Raw genomic sequence first — 19,595 nt, forward strand, 5'->3', positions numbered from 1 at the left:
CCAGCGCCCGGCGAGGGAAACCTAGGCCGCGGGAGGGCACAAAGCGGAGGCGCCCGAAGGGCAGGAGCCCTCTTAGTCATTAAAAGAGGGGGACGGTGCCACTGCGGAAAAGAGCAGCCAGAAGAGGTAGGAGGGCGTTTTGTATGTTAAAAAAAATAAAATCAAAAATCCACCCAAAACCCAACCCCCCTAGAAGTGGTTATCAGCATCAGTGATATATTCTTAGAGCCTTATAATAAACTACATGAAAGAAGCCCAACCAACACGTCTTAAAACTTTATTGATTTACCACGTGATTAAAGCATGGAATATTATAACAGTATTATACATAGTATTTTCATGTAGAAAACTTTACATAGTTTTTCATATTATATAATTTTGGTATTCTCTCAAAAATGTATACACCCACTGGGCAAGGAATGCTCTTCTTTAAATTATTGATATTAAATGCACTTAATATGGAGATCTTCAAAAAACTTAGGCATTTTAAATATGTTAAAACATACATTTTACACAAATAACATTAAAGGTGCTGAACAATTTACAAATTAAAGGAAGTTGCACTTTTGACAGGAAAAGCTTAGTTCTACTTCTGACTAAAAGTTACTATTTTTAATCTTTCTTAATGGTAAGACTGAGCTAAAGTTTGGGGGCTGTCTGTAACAGTGGACGTTTCCAATTGTTCTGTTTACAGTTCAGGATGTGAGACATGGATAACAAACCACTGTAAAATAAAATTTTCTTGTACTGTAAGGACACAATAGAATCAACATAAAATAGAGGTTTTAGGGTTTTCCTCATTAGCATCCTCCCCCTGCCTACCTATTTCCTAGAGGGTTCCAAAAGAATAGTAATAACAAATACCATGCAGTCTCCATATTCATATCATTTTAGGTAAATCAGTTTAATAGTTTAGTTTGTTGTGTAACACTACTTTAAAACTCTTAAGAGGTTATTTTTTTATTACTCCATGTATTGCACAGATGTCTTGATCTCTACCAGGAGATGCTGACACAGAACCTTGTTCTCATTCCCAGTTCCACTAAAGCCAACAAAACCACCACTGGGCAGATAAGGTCTATGGCGGCAGAGTCGGGACAAGATCGGAACCAGTAGTGACTACTGCAGGAGTTTTGGCTCAGCATTTTTAGCTTCATTAAGATGTCTATAGGTTACGATCTTTCTGGCTGTATAAGGGAAACCAAACAGCTGACGTTAATACAACCATTTCAGGTATTACACTGAACATACCATTCTTATTGCTTTAACATGTGCAATCAATTTCAGAAAATTGACAGGATTAAGGCTCTTACAATCCAATTGCATTCCAGTCCCTCTTCATGTGCTACAGAGCATAGGATGTTTAGATGTCACCTAATTTCAGCAATTTATAAATGGTATAAATACAATAAAAGTTAACTAAGTAAAAGAACAGTCTCAGAACAAAGGCTGAAGAAAAGGACTGATTAAAGGCCCTTATTCTATATGCAGATAGTACAAATGTTGCACAATACAGTAAAGAAAGCCCACAATGCTGCTGTAAAGTCATTTCAGATCTGAAAATTAAAAGACTTGTTTCAAGACATGAGTTGTAAGGCTTTCAAAACTGTAAAATACAGAAAAAGCATGCAACTTTTAAAAGTTTGTGTTTTGATGGGAAATAAGGGTATACATTCAATGAGGCAGTGACACATTCAAAATCTGAAAAATAAAGTTTCAAATATTTTCTTTAGGACTATCTAGGACCGGAAGAAAAGGAATAGCATATTCTTACAGATTTAAATAGAATTAAAATAAATACTTCATTGTTACTGTAATTGATGAAGTGACATACCAGGGAATGAGCAACTCTACTAAATGCAACACAAAAGGACATTACAAATGCAGCAAGTTAAATGTCAGCATTGCTTATTTTTCAGTCTTTTCCTATTGTAAAATATAGCCATATATTCCCTCTTACTAAATATTAGTGTATACATTTAAAAGTTAAAGAGCCACAACCACCATTTATTTTTCTTTGGTTAAAAATAAAAAGTGAAAATAAAAACATGAAAGCCTTATCAGTATTCCCAAACAATGCTTATACATAACAGGCTGATTTACTGAAGAGCACCATATGAACCCTTTGGAAATAGCTTACCAAAAAAAAAAAAAAGGGGGGGGGGGGGAGAGAAAAAGGGGGGGGGGGGGAGAGAAAAAGGGGGGGGGGGGAGAGAAAAAGGGGGGGGGGGGAGAGAAAAAGGGGGGGGGAGAGAAAAAGGGGGGGGAGAGAAAAAGGGGGGGGGAGAGAAAAAGGGGGGGGGGAGAGAAAAAGGGGGGGGGAGAGAAAAAGGGGGGGGGAGAGAAAAAGGGGGGGGGAGAGAAAAAGGGGGGGGGGGAGAGAAAAAGGGGGGGGAGAGAAAAAGGGGGGGGAGAGAAAAAGGGGGGGGAGAGAAAAAGGGGGGGGAGAGAAAAAGGGGGGGGAGAGAAAAAGGGGGGGGAGAGAAAAAGGGGGGGGAGAGAAAAAGGGGGGGGAGAGAAAAAGGGGGGGGAGAGAAAAAGGGGGGGGAGAGAAAAAGGGGGGGGAGAGAAAAAGGGGGGGGAGAGAAAAAGGGGGGGGGGGAGAGAAAAAGGGGGGGGAGAGAAAAGGGGGGGGGGAGAGGGGGGAGAGAAAAAGGGGGGGGAGAGAAAAAGGGGGGGGAGAGAAAAAGGGGGGGGGAGAGAAAAAGGGGGGGGAGAGAAAAAGGGGGGGGAGAGAAAAAGGGGGGGGGAGAGAAAAAGGGGGGGGGAGAGAAAAAGGGGGGGGGGAGAGAAAAAGGGGGGGGGAGAGAAAAAGGGGGGGGGAGAGAAAAAGGGGGGGGGGAGAGAAAAAGGGGGGGGGGAGAGAAAAAGGGGGGGGGGAGAGAAAAAGGGGGGGGGGAGAATCCCAACAGCTCCAAGTGTGGAATATCCCAAGACAACCTCAACTCTGCCACCCTATCAGGAAACTCAACTTAAAAAGCAAAAATCACAGGTTAAACACTTAATACCATTCAAATCAGTTGTTGGTGTTTTGTTTTTTTTAAATACTGTTATATTTTAGGTTTGGCTAATATGGATAGCACAGCAGTTAAACCACCACCTTTGTTTACATTATTTTAGGAAGTGGAACCTCTCCTCCCATCCTGCCATGTTCTTCCAGTTTAGAGAAGCCTTAAAACTTTTAGTGAAAGTAAGTTCAAAGGACAGCCCTCGGCCCTGCAGTACTTCAGCTGTAAACTGGTATTTTATCAGGGAAACAGTTGTCACAGAAAACTGATGCATTTCAAAGAAAGAAAAATCTCTAGGGCAAACAAAGCTGCAGCATTAAGTCACATTTGCTTCACACGTACCTTCAAAGCGCAAAAATGTATTGGTAACTCTTACAGTACATAAATGAACTTAAGTTTAATTTTACTAGAGCATTCTCGTGGGAATTCAGTTTTCTTTTAGATCACAATAGGAACTAATAGTTAAGAATAAAAATCATTTGCACAAAAAGACAAATCAGAAGTTGCAGATCTGCAGTAAAGAGAACCTGGTTATGTACTAAGGACCGGACTTCTTGCTAAACAGACACAATTACTAACAAATACTTTGTAGTCAAGGGTAAAAAGGGTGGTTTTATTTGCTCTGAACCTTGTTTTTAATATTACTGTATATGCTCCGTCTGTGATCTGGCAATGTATGAAAGTAAATCAATGGAAAGTTTAAAAGGCTTTTTTAAATGCCTTTAACTCAAGGCTTACAAGCTAAATAGAGTAGATGCTGTTGTGTGCTCCTGATGTAAAACCTTCCATAAAACCAAAAAAATAAGTCTCAGAAGATGAAGCACTGATACTGAAAAAAGTTTTAAAAAATGACTTGCTAAACAGGAGGAAAGCCCTTTCCCCAAATACCCTACAGGCTGTCCACTTCAAAAACAGTAACACACTGCCTGGTCTAGTCATGTACACACAAAGAAAAACCCAGAATGATCTTAGGTGGTCATTTGCCACTGCAGTACAGTTTATTATGAACACATGTGCTAACATCACAAGGCTATACAACTATATTCATTATTTCCAAGGGGCATAATTTCCATTGAGGAATCCAGCCAATTTATCAGATTTAGCTGGGATGCAAGACCGAACGTTTGATAAAGACTAGAAGAGACAGACTTGATCATAAGGATGACTAGCATTGAAACAAAGAGACTTTACATCTACTGTATTAACTCTGTAAGCAATAATTTAAATAAAACTGCTGATAGTTTTGTAGGATGGACAGAACAGGATTTTTTTTCCTTCTGCCCAAATGCCATTGTGGTAAGAGTAACTTGCTGCTGTGTTGATACACCAGGGTCCCATTTTCTCCCATCCACTTTAATCCATCTCTGGAACATAGCTCTATGTACAAGCAGAAGTAGCCAACCCTGCTGAGGGCTACCATGAAGGTAAGTTCATCCCAGTTGTCCGTATCTGCTCCTCTGTTACGCAGATTTTGAACACAACACCTATACGCAGGAAGAACTTTCGTAGCACAGCTCGAAGCTCAGGAATCAGGTCAAATTGCATGATTTCACACAAGTATGGGTAGTATGTTGAAGCATGTGCCCTAAACTATTAAAGAACATATGAAAAAAAGAACGTTATTTTCCATTACTATAGGAAAGTACAGTTTTTCCACATTCGTGGGTACACCAACTTGTTAGAACACAAGGTCTCACCCAGTCAGAGGTCCCCCTGGTTGGCCAAAGGGCCATTGCAAGCAGCCTTAACAGATGCCTACAGGAAACCCCACACAGAGCATGCATTTGGCATTACTTCCCTAAAATAGCGTCAGATTATTTTGTGGCCCAGGGATTTCCCAGGCTAGAGGTGGTATCAGGGACTACTTGTGGAAACATCCCCTGCTGATGTGAATTTGTCCAGTTGCTTCTCCAGCCTCTTTAAAAGATCATCCTCAATACATAACAAAGCCTTCCACAGCTGAACCAGCGTGTGAAGAAGCATTTCCATTATATATTTATTTGTGGGTTTTTTTCCCCTCCAGTGACTTGCCATCTCCAAACCTCTCATTCACCATCTTCTCCAGTGTAACAATTATCAGTCCTTTCCCTCTCTTCATGCTAATAACGACTTTATGCACCTCTCATTTCTTTTCCAGATAAAAAATAACCGAGTAGAAGTCTAACCTACATACAGTTCCATGTACGGGAGCCAGTCTATATCCCTTATTCCTGTTACACTCAACCCTTTTCCATTACACCCCTTTCAATATGGGGGACCAGAACTGCAAACAGTATTTAAGATGCAAATCTGAAATGAATTTACACAACAAGGATTATGTTTTGTCCTCTATTCCTTTCCTAATAATGCTTAGTATTAGTTACAGGGAAAGGTGATAGAACACTTTCGCCACTGAACTTTTATAATAAAAAGACTGGATTGTGTACTAAGGAATGGTCAAGTCACCATTTTACCTACAAAGAGTTAAGACTATTCTCACAACACACTGTGACCACAGGGACATCACTGAACTGCTGCTACATGGAGAAGATAAGCCACAAAGTACTGGTAAATTGCAATAAAGCATCCCAAACTACACAAGAGTGAAGTGAAATGACACACTTTGCAATACAGAAAAAAAAAAACCACCAGGAAAAAAAAAATACACTTTAAAAGAAGATGGAGCTCAACAGTATTGGAAAGCTTAAAAAAGAAAAAAAAAAAGCAAGCAACTTCTAGAAGTTTCTGTGTATATCCTAATGTAAATATTTGCATTCACCTTTTCCTCAAAAGGGCTGAGATCCTGAGAACTATTTTTTGCCATCACTGTCAAGAAACTAGAATTCCAATTTTACAGTGGTGAACTTTACCTCTACCATTCCTGTATGGCTGTAATACAGCACAAGCCCATCCCTTATGGCACACTCATTGTGCTCTTATATGAAAGCTCTGCAGTAATTCTATCAGTATTTCTATACAACTGTGAATTCCATGGATGCAGTCTGAGTTTTTACAATGTGGAATGCTTGCAAAAAAAAGGAGATGTAATGATTACCGTATTTCAAAGAGAGAACAGACTATGCAAATAAGTGAAGTAGCCGCCTTGCAATATGGATGAAAATGAAGACTGAATTCAACAAAAAACAGAAGCGAAAAGATGCCTGACTGCAAACAGACATGACTTCCAGCCTATTCTTACCTTTTCATCACTGATTTTTAGTGTTTTTGTTAAAAGCAACAGCAGGAGATTGGTCCAAGCTTCTCTGTGGCTTTCCGAGTTCACGGTAATAAAATATGCCAGGGCTTCACTGCATACACTGAAGAGATGACACATTTCAGACAAGCCATAAAGAAAACCCACAAAGTTTTTATAATATGCAATGTTTGTCCTCTCAGTGTATTTTGTTTCCAAGCAGGGTGCATTTCCATGGGAAGTTTTCAATCACAAGATTAATTACACAAATTTGTCTTGATGATTTTTCTGTTACAGTAGCTGTTACAGATAATTGAATGGAAATATGTTATCAACAGAGAATCATGGAGTCAGAGGTGGAAGAGTCTGATTTTCCTCATAAACATTCTGTAATTAAAGTGTTGTCATCTTCAACCTGCAAACATTATTTCCTGATCCTGGGAAAGCTTAGGCAACAGTAACATGAAAAAGTTCTCCCTCCAAATTTAGACCGTTTTATTAAAGAGCTGCTGAGTTCAGCATCATGGATTAAAGAGGGGTTACTATTGTATTAATAAATTTTTGGTCCTTGCTGTAGACTGTCAATGCAAAGTATAGATTTTACCACTTACTATGGCTTTTTTAGGGCACTATTTTAATTAGAAGGAATGGAACCTCCTCTTTTACACACTAAAAAGATTAATACGTCCATAGAATCATTAGAGTTGGAACAGACCTTAAAGATCATTGAGTTCCAACCCCCCTGCCATAGATACTGACAAATCAGAATGCTACTGAAATTCATTGCATTAATGTCAATAGCAAGTTTAAGAGTTCTCTACATCTGATTAGAGATCAGTACTCTGAACTTTCATGTACCAACAACTCACTTTTCAAATAAAGGGAACCACAATACCTTTTTTATTTATTTAGCATAGTTTTCTATGTTTACTCAAGTTCCAAGTATACAGCAGCTTATATTGTACTGTTTAGATTACAGTACCCTATTATACCTCTGAATATCAGTCTGTACTCAGATGTGAAAAGTATTCATACACCACCACTTCTGTAAAGAAAAGCTAATGTCAGGCAAGAAGGTGCTCAATTTATTGCAAGTAGATTGTTTCCTTATTGCTAAATTAACTTTTAATCAAATCAAGAGTGGTCATATCTATATCTATCTTCATGTACTTTGCATGCTCTGCTCAGCAATTTAGAACATTTGCTTCCAGAGATGTACCGTACTGGCTGAAAAGAGAAGGCATCTGAGCCAAGCTGATACTCTTACCTGAGCAGCCGCTGCTGTATGGCATCCCAGGAGTCCCGGCGGTTTTCATCCACATACATTCGAAAGAGTATTCTCAAGCAACAAGCCAAGCTGCTGGTCTCTTGTTTTAAGAGATTGGGTTTTGATTTACCTTTGAACCCTAGAAATCAGTTACACATAGGGAGAGAGGGAACATTCACATTTGTAGTTACTAGCAAGAACTGAAGTTTATCAATACCCCCACAAGTGAACAGTAATGATTTCTTGTCCAGATAGTATTTCTTCCTCCTTGATTTTAATTGAGCTCTAATCTATAAAGATATTTAAGTACAGTACTACCAACTGTGTAGCTCTAAACAAAAAGGTAGATAATTTAGCAAACAGAATTATTCAAGTCATCAGGAAGGAGACAAATAAAAGCATGCATCACAATCAGATTAATTGAAGAGATTATTGCAACGGCACACTTCTGTATCTCAATAGCTAAAGCTAGAAGCAGAGCTCAGTATTTTTATCAAACCAAAAATAAAAGCCTCACCTGCTCTCCATAACACAGTTCGCTGTTCATAATTTGAATTAAAGGCTTTTGAGAATGAATGAGACTCTTGCAGACAATCTAGTAACTTAAAGAGGTGATGTGAAGACATATATTTATACATTCCTTGGTCTTCTGTGTCAATGTGGATATCTGCATCCAATGCGTCTCGCTAAAGGGAAAAAGAGAGAGGAGTGTCAATAATGTATGTTTTTTTTATAAGCCTAAGAGACTTTGATACTTCACAGACTATATACCACTAAATCCAGATTCCATTTTTAGGTACAAGTGAAATATTAGTCCAATACAACACAGCAGAATGGTCCTGTCAAATACCAGAGTCATACTCTTTTCAGTAGGATATTTTAAGAGAGAAGTTATGATCTATCCTAGCCATTGCTAAGAAAAAAGTAAATCAAGAACAAGGGAAGAACCTCCCTTATCATGGCATAAAAGTCATAGCAATACAATATAGAACATTTCCTCTCTTCTAGGAGCTGACAGAGTAGGTCTGCTGAATTCTGAAAAACAAAGTGAACCACAAAAACAGTGCAAGTTTAAATGTTGCATAGCGTAGAAACTCCTCATCTTTGGCTAACATCAAGTTTCATTAAAATTGGTCAATATTTTTAGGTAATTTCATTAGGAATTTAACTATACCATCCCCAAAACACTACCTGAAAGCATCAGCCCGAACTTCTTGCTTAACACAGCCAAGCAAGAGCTACCTTGCACTATTCCCTAGAATCAGAATTTTCAGGGGCAAGGACCTCTCCAACTCCGAGGCACGTAATGAGTTAAATCTTGACCACTAATGTCACCAAAGTTCAACTTCCACATCTCCTCCTGTATAAACACCTAGAGGCCGAGTAAAACCTCAAATAAATGAAGCCACTCACGCTAAACAGAAAAGAATGCTCTTGCTAAAACAAAAAACATTCTTGATGAGTATGTATTAATTACAAAAACAATGACGATATATTGATAATAAAAATAATGGTAATATAATTAAAATAGTCCAACAGGAAGATTGCCAAGAAACACTGGAGGCAGTAAAAAAAAAAAAAAAAAAATCACAGCTTAAGAGTAATGACAGACACATTCAGGGTAGCATTGAAAGTTAGAAAAAAGAAAAGACTATTTTGTAAACACACTTCAGAGCATTTAATAGTCTTTGTACTTTATTGCCACAACAAGGTTATAAGTAAGTCTGATGGTACCTGAGCTGCAGCCATGTGCTCAGCATCTTCCTTCTTGCTTGTTGCTGGATAGAACACTATATTATCAATGGTCTGTATCAATTCCAGCTGTACTACGCACTTTATAAGGAGGCCAGCAAACAGCTTCTGGTCTAATGAAAGGGAGTAACAGAAGTTTAAGCAACTTATGACACAGACTAGCAGAACACTACATTTCGATATTTAGTGGTGCTGTGAATTATCTTAAAGGGAAAATTTCTCTGCAAGGCATAAACACAAGTTGTAAAGATGTACCCCAAGTTTAAATGCCCAAAAAATCTCTCTACAGAACTACAGAAGTGGATTAAGAATGGCAATAAAAGTTCATTCGATAAACTTGCATGTTTTCCTTACTTGTATAAGGACCACCTTTCCAGCTCTCATCTGTTGGATTTGAAAACTGACTTTGTCCTCGTTCTGAAGCATTTTTATCCATGCTGCTTAAAGACTGGTGATCTAGGTCTAAATCCTAGAAGAGAATACAGAACAATTCTAGCAATCCAAAACACTAACTACCAACCAGCTTTCAGATGACTGCACTGATCTTAGATTCAAAGGCTTCCTGCATACATTCTTTATATCTTATTTTACAATGACATCAAATACAAGCTAATATCAATTCCAGTATTTGTTGACACGTGTATTTACTACAATAAAGGATTTTGAAAGCTAACCTAACACAAACCCCTTCGAGTTAGTTTGTTGCACTGAGTTAACTCTTACCAAGTGTTTTTCAGTTGAATCTTCCTCCATTCCCACAGGCCTCCATGTCAGCAAGCTTCATAAAGTAGAAAAAAATAAAAATAGGTAAATCTTGTTGCTCTGCAATCGGGTATTAGTATGAGAATTAAATTTTTGAACTTACACATGAGGAATAGTAGTTTTGAAGATTTCTAGCATGCAATTGCATGTCTGGCCCCAGACTTCAGGGCTGAATTTCTGTCCGTTCAGTATTACCAGGTTTTCCAGGCAGTTTGTACCAGATCGAGCCAACTGCTCATTATCTGTGAAAGAAGTGTTCCATATTTATCAAATTCTACAACATCAATGAAAAATTAAGAATTCTCTATTACTGCTCCATTAAATATTTTTACCAATACTTGAAATGCATGGTATCATAGCTCTAAGCCTACTTACATTACAATAGTATCAAGCTTAGGAACCTACTGAATAAAAAAAAAAAAGCATTTGAAAGACTTCATGAGATTGAAATCCAAATGGGGAAACAAAGGACAGGAGAGAAACAGAAAGGAAACATACAGTGAGACAAAGGAAGGAAAAGCGCCAGTTAGAAACTAATGATTTCCTGCAAGGTAGTCCCCTCAACATTCCACGCTAGCTGTATGCAGGATTTCAGGCAGAAGAGTTGGAGCCCAAAAGAAAACACATTCTTTAGAGAGACGTATTTAAAAGTACTAGATGGTTGAGAGAAGGAGGAAGCCAGGGGGAAGAAAAATTAAAAAAAAAAATCAGAATGAGTACATGTATATATATTTGCCAACAAATGCGGTATTTTATCTGTACATTATCTGTGCAGCCAAATGGAGAAAGGTACTTTGCAGAAGATTAACACAATACTTTAAAAGCTTTTGCTCTGCCACAATAGTACCATAAACACATTATAAAGACATTAACAGAAGAGCTTCCTAACATTAAATAGAATGATGCTCCAATATTTAAGATACTGCATTCATCTATTACATAACATATTGTCCTAATGGTAGTTTTTATTCATCCAAAATTCAGTTAACTTCCCCTTCTTAAGCAATGAGCATCTAAAAACCACATTACTCAAAAGATACAAGTAAATAAGCTACCTTGTTTTACACACCAGTGTAACTGTGTAAGTATGTCAGGAAGAAGGATCTCATTTAAAGCTTCATAAAATTGTGTAAATACATCACAGATCGCATAAAGTGCATGGTTGCATGTAGTGGTCATCCATTCAGATTTCTATCAGAAACAATGAAAAGTCTTTGTTTTTATGTTGGTTCTTCTATGACGATAGCACTCGGCTTATACACGGCTAGTCAACAAAGCACGTGGCCTCTGAGGAGAGTAGAATTTAAATAAGACTAAAAAGCCTCACACTGCAGATGTCTTGTCAGAAGCATTTAGTTGGTCCCATGAATACTGTTCAGAAAACTATACATTTTCACAACAAAGTGTGAATTTTCTCCTTGAAAAATAGTCAGACAGAAAGGCCACTATGACAAGTTCTATACATACCACGGAATACAAGAATGTATCATTAAGTTTGGGGCAGTATGAGCTGGAAATACACTGACAAGACAAACGATACAAACAGCTGCCTTCACGTTTGAGTTCTTAAAAAACAACTCTAAGGTTCTCTCGCTTTTAGATTTTTTTTGGTTTTTTACCTCTGTCTGTTGTTCAGGGAGTTTCATGTTATCAAAAATCCGAAACACAATTCTGAACAGATCTTGCCACCAGTGCTTTTCAAAGGTATGGCCATAACTCTTCATTATTTCAAACATCACTGTTAAGCCTCTATAAACAAACCCAAACAAAGGAAAAGATGTTAAAATGCGTACCTGTGATCTTGTCACTAACTGAATTAAAAAAGGAAAAAAGGAAAAGCTCTATTACCTCGTTCGAACATCTAATTTACAACGATTGATGATACAAGAAAGTTCAAATAAAATGGGAAACCATCCTCTAACCCATACTCTGTCCCCCGGAGCGACATTCATGTCATCACTCGTGTATTCTCTTAATACCTTGGAGATGGGCAGAAAAAAAGAGATTTAGAAAAAAACCCACTCAAAAATCTTTAAATCTGACAGATTTAGATCTACCAGTGGCACAGACGGACTTGAAAAGTTAGCTTAAGTTTCCACCATAACACTCAAATCCTGTAAAGTATAAGTATAAATCTAAGACTATTTGTGAAAATACTGGAAAAATATGGAAACTGAATACTTAAATCCGTTTTATTTAAGTCCTGCCAAAGGCTTTACAAGTTGCAGAGGTTTGGACTTTAGGAAGCAAGTTTAGGCATCCTTTATATAGATAAAGAGGAAATTCAAGTTTAGCATAAATCAGCTCTACACTTTTCCAGCACACCGCATACAGCATGCACATCATGCAGTGGTGACGTGCAACTGCAATCTAATTGCAGGCTCTTTTCAGCAAAGTGATTATTACATTAAGTATTTCCACAATAGACTGATATAGAAAAATATGAATGTTTATAACCAACTTAACTAGAAATAATTAGGATGACAGAACAAGCAGCACTGTTTTCCAGGTCATCCTAACACTTAAAAAAAAAAAGGGACTATTTCATGCAGTTATTTCCCACTTGGACTGACGAGACTTAGAATTTTTTAATTAATCCTAGTTTACTGCTTATATAATGCCAAAATGACTCCTAATTCTGAATAAGCTTTTAACACAAACATTTGCTGCTGGGAGACTGAAGTTTGAGTCTGAAAGCTTTTTCTTAGTTACAAGATTAGTCCCAGTTTGATAGTGTAAGAATATACAAGGGTAAAAATTAAAAGAAGATACCTGTGGTCTTTCTGAAACATATTTTGCACAATACCGAATAAGTCTAATAGCTTCCATGCTGGTGTCCGGAAATGCAACATTGCAGGCAAACTCAGAAAGACATTTTACTGCATCCTGAAACGAGTCAATTGCTGCTGGAAAGTGCTGTTGAAAAATATTTGCTGCGAAGGACAAACAAATACACTTTTTAAAATTTACCGATATTGAAATCCACAGATAAACTAGCATTGACTTACACATCAGCCATGGTATTAGCGCTACCGAATGGACAAACATGAAAGGACCAGCTCTTCTAGATTAAGTATGGTTCTCTGTCTTCCCTTGCTTTCCTCCCCACTCCCCCCACCCAAATTTGTCAGCATAACATTTTCTCAGATTGGATAATTACCAATTTTATACTCTAGGATTATTTCATGGCTGTTTATATGGTTCAGTTCACACTCATAGCATATGCAACCCAAAGCTCAAAGTATTTTGAGAAGTAATAGGCGTAAAGCTTGATGTTAGCTTCCCTACTGTGAATGAAGTTACCTAAGTTATCTAAGCCTGTTAATTATTCATTTTCTGTAGAAAGAGAGGAAAAAGCAGTTAGATTTTAGACTTAAGGGCAGACAAAATACAAAACAAGTCCAACGCGTACAAGTTTTGGAACAAGCTACAACTCCTAAGATCTACGCAATTCAAGTTAGCAAAAATTTGTTACCATTTGCATTTATTAATGCTGTCCATAGCTCTTTTTTCCCCATGGTACTTAATGGGAAGATGATAGTTTCAGGACTAAGATTCAGGATTTAAGAAAGCTACAATCAATATTGAAGGTCCTTTTCAAGAATATTTCAGTTGGTTGTCTTCCTTTGAAAGCAGCAGGTATGCTGTTCAAACATACTTGTATCTGCTCTACAATCAGTCACACATCAGCATCCCAAGCTTTATGAGCCCCATCATATGATACCAAATGAGCACGGAAGTTTGTGAAATGTGTTCCTTAATCCAAAACAACTTATTGTGACGGATAGGGCAACACAAACTTATTTAATCTATCCCAAACTTCCAAAGTTCCGTAACAGGATATCTATATCTAGTTTTTCCTGTCCATAGCACTCAAGAGACTTAATAGGTTCAAGAGTCCGGCTACAAGATCTTCTGCTTATTTACCTGGAAATATAAAGATGGGCCTTTTCAGCCAGAAAGGCTTTATTCAGATGGGCCTTTTCAACCAGAATGACAGCAGCAAAGCTAATTTGGGTACTTGCATTTGTAGACCATTACTTACTAACTATGTGTGCTGTAGTTTGAAAGGCCAGCTCCACAATATTCCCATCATGGTCTGACGCTGCTTGATGAAAGACTGAAAAGATATTCTTCCAGCCTGAACGAATATTACCAGCTTGAGAGTTCACCATCTGAGCAATACAGCGTATTACCATGTCCCGAATAGTTGGAGATCTTTAAAAAAAAAAAAGGAAAGTAAAGCTTGACAAGTGGCACGATTTTACAGTGGCACAAAGTAGCTGTGGCCACTTCCATGTACATGACAATCTAACCCACACCAAGTAACATCTTTATGTAGGACTAAAGCAAGCTAACAAACTGCAGTGTATCACACCTGTTTTTCTTCATAATATGCTCAAAAGGCCTTAGGAAGTCTTTCTGGAAGCGGAAGTTGGCTAACTCTCCCTTCTCAAGAAACTTCATTGACAGCTGCCTTAAGGAGTCTACTGCAAAGATGGCAACATCTTCATTAGGGTTACATCCAACCTAGAAGAAAAACATTTTCAAAACACCAGTTAATGTATTACTTGAATGATGAATTTGTTACTCATATAAGTTTCATGTCAGTCCACTAAAAATCGCTAGCACGTACTAGTTTTAAGATATTTAGAAGACGGGAGGTAACTTTCTGAGAGGGTTTTCTCAGTCGTTTGATCCAACTAAACAGACCCCCGGATTTTGTATGCAACAGGTGCAGAACTATAATAGCCAGCTAGGCACTAAAAAAAAGTAATAAAATCTTAGGTTAAAAAAAACCCCACCCAAACATAGTCCAGTTTCTTAAGGAAAGTAACTTTGTTGCTCCAGAATCTTCTGTATATATTTTAGAAGAAAACTAACTTGGCATTTGATCAAAAGAATAAGACGATGGCATAAAGAAAATTAGAAATACAAAATCATGCAATTAATTGATTATTCTCATAAACATTTCCATTTATAAACTTTAGATTTTTAAATAGGTGCTTTCTTTAGGCACCTTTAATGGATTTTTTTTTTATTTACATATTACAATCTACACCACTAAGAACATAAAAGGAAAAAGTTGATTAAAGAAGTCCTGCTATTTAAATATGTTCTGTAACTTGATTTAAAGAAATACCTTATTGAAGTGATCTCCAATCACATGCCAAATCCTTGACCACTGCAGCCTAATGCGATTCATGTTGTAATATGATATTTCCACTATCTTCTGCAGGCTGAACATACGTGGATGGTGCGGGGAAGCCAGCTCATCCATGGAAACAGCACATAGCCATCGGACAAAGTCAACTGAACATCAAAGCACACTATGGTAAGCTCAGGAGGTCACACTGCAGGAGTTCCTGTAACCACCCCGATGGTCAGCATACGTACCTATTGCATTTCCATCCAGCCTAGTAGATCCTGTAAATATCCTACAGAACAAATAAATGAGTTGCAGTTTTAGCTGTGCATCCACAAGAGTCAATCACATCTTAGTGCTGTAGGCAAATGTCAGCACATCTCCTGGAGGTACTTTACAATCCTCCATACCATGAACTCTGCAACTGTTTCGTTCTTACTCCTTGCCAGCAGTTCATGTCCTTCTCCTAGTCTAAGCATTCTCTTCCCTGCCGCAAGCCACAGTCTACAATGCTCCTTCCCCACTGCAGGGAACAGGTACAGGCTCACAATTGTACCCAAGGCAAGTAGTGCTGGAGCAGTCGTTTGGGTGACAGCATATTAAATTTCATAGGTAGAATAAAAAGACATGAAGAAAGCTTTACTGCAAGCCTTTACTGGATGTCAGCCGCCTGCTCGATCTTTAAGTGGTTCAAGAATACTGTAAGTTGTGGCCGTCAAAACAGACAGCAGAAAGACTACAGATGCACCATTGGCCCTTGCTCCCCTTCAGCTGCTCAGAGTCTTGAGGAGTTCAGACCACTAATGATGGGTCATACAAAACACTGGCAAGCGGAGAATGTTCCTAAGTCTTTTAGACTCTCATATGGTAACAGACACATTTATGTTACAATCAAACAAAATCAAACAAAACAAAAATCCCTGTCAGAGTCTGCAAATAAAGTGAAGATTGTCAGTAACTTGAAGTCATATTTTCCCCAAAACAGCTTATATTCTTGGTACCTGTCGACTGCTACCACTACACTCTGAGAACTGGTCTCTCCCACGGACTCTTGAATGCTCGCCATATGCCGTTTATCAGCTCCACTTCCAACGAGGTTACCTGCAATAAAAGCCATTAAAAACTGGTATTTAGCATCATGACATCGTGACTTTATATTAACCCCAATTTTATATAAGTAGACAGAGACAACTGACTACTGCTTCCAGTTAGCTTGTCATTTACATGGAGCAGATGGTGCCTTTGCCAGATCTGTGCCAGATGATTACAAAATTAAACAGTAAGAAGTATGGGGTTTTTTCCCCTTAGGGTATCATGTTTTGACCATCATGTTTATTAAGTGAAGATGGTGTAATGCTGTTAATATTTTATCATTTCCAATTTTTATTATTTTAAAATAGTAACTCTAAGTCAGATACAAGTAGCTAATGCTGGGTACAGTTCTGTTATATTCAGCATCATTACTATGTATCATTCAGCATCATCAACTCCAGAGTGTTTTCAAATGAAAAGGTTTCCTTGATGGTTTTCCAACTGCTTTTTTTTTTTTTTTTTTTTTTTACAGCTTAAAAATCTAAGGTTTGTTACTTGCATATAATGCAGGGACAATAGGAACTTGAAGAGCAAGCCCAACATGCTGAGGTAAAGAATTCCTTTGGAAAACCAGTTACCAATCACTGGAACACCTATTAGTTCCTAAAGGTAAATGGGTTATGTTTTTACTATTAAAAACAGAGCCTAAAAAGAACTGATAACACTGGTAACAAAATCATGACTTAGTAAATATGGTAAAACAGTTTTGACAAAAACATGCCCCAGCAAATAAATCCGGAGGAGTTATTTTAAATAGCTTAACCCAATTACAAAGTTAGAACACATCCGGTAATTACTAATACATCTTGGAAGTATAGAGTTCAATTATTTTTTTTTTTTTTAAAGTTTCATTAATCCAATATAGCTCGCCCTGGAAGCAAGTAAATATATTTTAATATCTTGTAACATTACGCTTTTTTAGCCATCATACTTCACAAAGGTGCACATATAAGTTAAGTCCAAGATTACCAGTCTTACCTAATCCCAGGCCCATAAACTCTTCCCCTCCAGATGCATAGCCTTTAATGCTTCCTTCCCTTTCACGCCCGGAGCCAGATAAATATCGAGTTTTCACTCCAGTTCCTATAAGTTGTGCTAGTTCCAGCTGACTAATACATTTCAAGATCTAAAACCAAAAGATATTTAAACATTGTGTTTCTGGATACCATTATATTTTTATTCTTAACATATATTTGTATGTAATATTTATAGCCTTCCCAGGTTCTCTAACCTTTAAAACAACTTGACAACAGTAACAGTTTTGATGTAGCTGAAGCATTATTAATATAACTGGAAATAGAGCCGAGTGATTCATTCGCCATCACCAGCTGCCACAAATCATTCCAATATGAGAAAAAATAAACAGTACCCAAAAACTTAACTTGGATCTCTAACTACTAGAGGAAACCCTTTTATTAGTTCTCACAGCATCAACCTTCAAAACTATAAACAACTTGGGAGTTTATTTTCTAGAGAGTTCATTGTCCCAGAGAAATGAAAAGACTGAACTATTAGCTGCCGCTTTGAGTAACGAAGTTCCAATGTAGACAGTGAGAAAGCCAAAATTGTGGCTTGCCATTAGCGCAAAATTCACTCTCTCTTCTTTCTTACTCCCCCACTGCAAAATCCCTTGGACTGGCACAAACATTTGTGAGGGTATGCTGTAAGCCAGGTCCAAGTAATTCGTCAGCAAGAGTACCTTTTGGCTCATTATCATGTAGCCAACAGCTATTGCCAGAGAACATAATGCAGCAGGAATGCCCCTTTTAGCAGAAGCACAGATTTAGATCTGATTAAAGAGCTCCTGGAAAACATGCTTTAAGAAAATCTGCATTATCCTGATAACCTATCCTTACCTATCCCCCCCCCTCAAGTTATTTTAGCCCTAATTTTTCATGTGGTTGTGGTATAAATGTTGCCAGACACTGCACAGACAAGTCTGGACCTGTGAGCTAGAATATTTTTGTTTACATGAACAAGAATGTAATGGTTTCTGTGTGGAATTCTCTGAAGTCTAATGAAATCGTAATTTCATATCAAAAGCATTTACAAATATTACAATATTAGTCACACGGTGTCTATAGAGTCTACCAAAAAAATGCAGTGCATTATTTTATGTATACACACACACACACATTAAAAAAAACACTAACAAAATAACGCACTTGCATCTACATTCTAAACAGGGTTCTGACACACTGGGAGCTAAATGCAGTTTCTAAAGACTGAAAGTAGTAGAAGAATCCTGCAAGTTTCCACAGGACAACGCAGTTGCACTATTTAAACTAATCATGTTTTTACCTCATGCCAAGAGTTGCCAAGATAGTTGCCATCTGTGTGAGCAACTGTAATAAGTGTCTTAATGGTATCTATGTTCTTCTGTTTCATTTCTGTAATACTGGAACTGGCGGTCAACAAGGAAAAACGAGCAAGGGCCTGTACATAAGCATCTCGTTCAAGCTACAAGACAGAGAAACAAGCACCGTAATCAAGTCACTGAAGAGCTAGAGAAGGCTACTTGTCCAGCACACCTACACAATTTTCCTTCTATGTATAGTTAGCAACATTAGAGCACTTTCTAGCTGATGGAGAGCAGGAGGCAAGTTAGCGAACATTCTTCATAGGAGATTCAGCAATAAAAGGAAAGCAGAGTTGAAAAGTTTGAGGATATCAAAATCTTAAAAGAAACTAAAACGAGATTGTAATATTTTATTTTACCATTTCAAGAAATTAGATGAGATGCTTCATTTTCTGTAAGTTGTTTGTAATTCTTAATCTCCCTCCCAGAGCCTACACCACCCTTAGCAAGTGCCACGCTGAGTCTCATACAAACCTGCATTCCAAAGATACAGGCTATTCTAACTGCACATCGTATTCCTTCCAAACAAAGGGATGCAACTTCTGTGTCATCACAGTTCTGCAAGCCAACACTGTAAGCTGCCAGCAACGGAGTCCATACAAGCTAAAGAAAGGAAGAAACTAAATTCAGAAATCTACTATGATTTTAGCCCAAAACACTAGGTAACTGAAACCAAATACAACCAAAGAGTCCACCTGTTGTGTCACTTAATTCTTCAGAGTAATTTTCCACACTTAAAGCTCTTAGCAATGATGATACAAGGAGAACTTCACACTCACTTTGAACATTGGTCTAACATGATCCAGATGAGTGGCGCTAGTAAAAGGAGCCTTTGCGTGGCTTACAGCCTCCATGAGGGCTTTAGCTGTTTTAGCCATTTGTTCCATCTCCAAGTTGTACAACAACCTCCGCTGCTTCTCATTAGCTACACCTATGGGGAACACCACACAGTTACACTGGTTTCTTTTTTGTAAGAGCCTATTCCATGTCTTCACATTGAGGGTCAAAAAATGTTAAATAAAGATATTGCAAATGAA

The 19,595-nt window shown here is 37.8% G+C and overlaps 1 protein-coding gene across 1 annotated transcript in view; it reads right to left on the reverse strand.

Annotated features, from left to right (window-relative positions):
* Positions 1-3,972: 3,972 nt before the first annotated feature.
* Positions 3,973-19,595, reverse strand: part of ARFGEF2 (ARF guanine nucleotide exchange factor 2) — a 34,963-nt gene continuing 19,340 nt past the window's right edge. The window contains exons 19-39 of the mRNA XM_074157050.1: positions 19,338-19,489; positions 19,033-19,161; positions 18,501-18,659; positions 17,178-17,325; positions 16,109-16,208; positions 15,359-15,399; positions 15,105-15,274; positions 14,340-14,491; positions 14,007-14,179; positions 12,734-12,894; positions 11,810-11,940; positions 11,581-11,710; positions 11,017-11,152; positions 10,065-10,203; positions 9,923-9,977; positions 9,554-9,668; positions 9,182-9,312; positions 7,965-8,133; positions 7,448-7,586; positions 6,187-6,304; positions 3,973-4,598 (exon numbers count right to left, since the gene is read on the reverse strand). Of these exons, the coding sequence (XP_074013151.1) occupies positions 4,422-4,598; positions 6,187-6,304; positions 7,448-7,586; positions 7,965-8,133; positions 9,182-9,312; positions 9,554-9,668; positions 9,923-9,977; positions 10,065-10,203; positions 11,017-11,152; positions 11,581-11,710; positions 11,810-11,940; positions 12,734-12,894; positions 14,007-14,179; positions 14,340-14,491; positions 15,105-15,274; positions 15,359-15,399; positions 16,109-16,208; positions 17,178-17,325; positions 18,501-18,659; positions 19,033-19,161; positions 19,338-19,489 (2,825 nt within the window). The 3' untranslated portion in view covers positions 3,973-4,421. The remainder of the gene's footprint in view (positions 4,599-6,186; positions 6,305-7,447; positions 7,587-7,964; positions 8,134-9,181; positions 9,313-9,553; positions 9,669-9,922; positions 9,978-10,064; positions 10,204-11,016; positions 11,153-11,580; positions 11,711-11,809; positions 11,941-12,733; positions 12,895-14,006; positions 14,180-14,339; positions 14,492-15,104; positions 15,275-15,358; positions 15,400-16,108; positions 16,209-17,177; positions 17,326-18,500; positions 18,660-19,032; positions 19,162-19,337; positions 19,490-19,595) is intronic.

This window comes from Numenius arquata, chromosome 12 (genome assembly GCF_964106895.1).
Source record: "Numenius arquata chromosome 12, bNumArq3.hap1.1, whole genome shotgun sequence".
In the NCBI taxonomy this organism is placed as follows: domain Eukaryota; kingdom Metazoa; phylum Chordata; class Aves; order Charadriiformes; family Scolopacidae; genus Numenius; species Numenius arquata.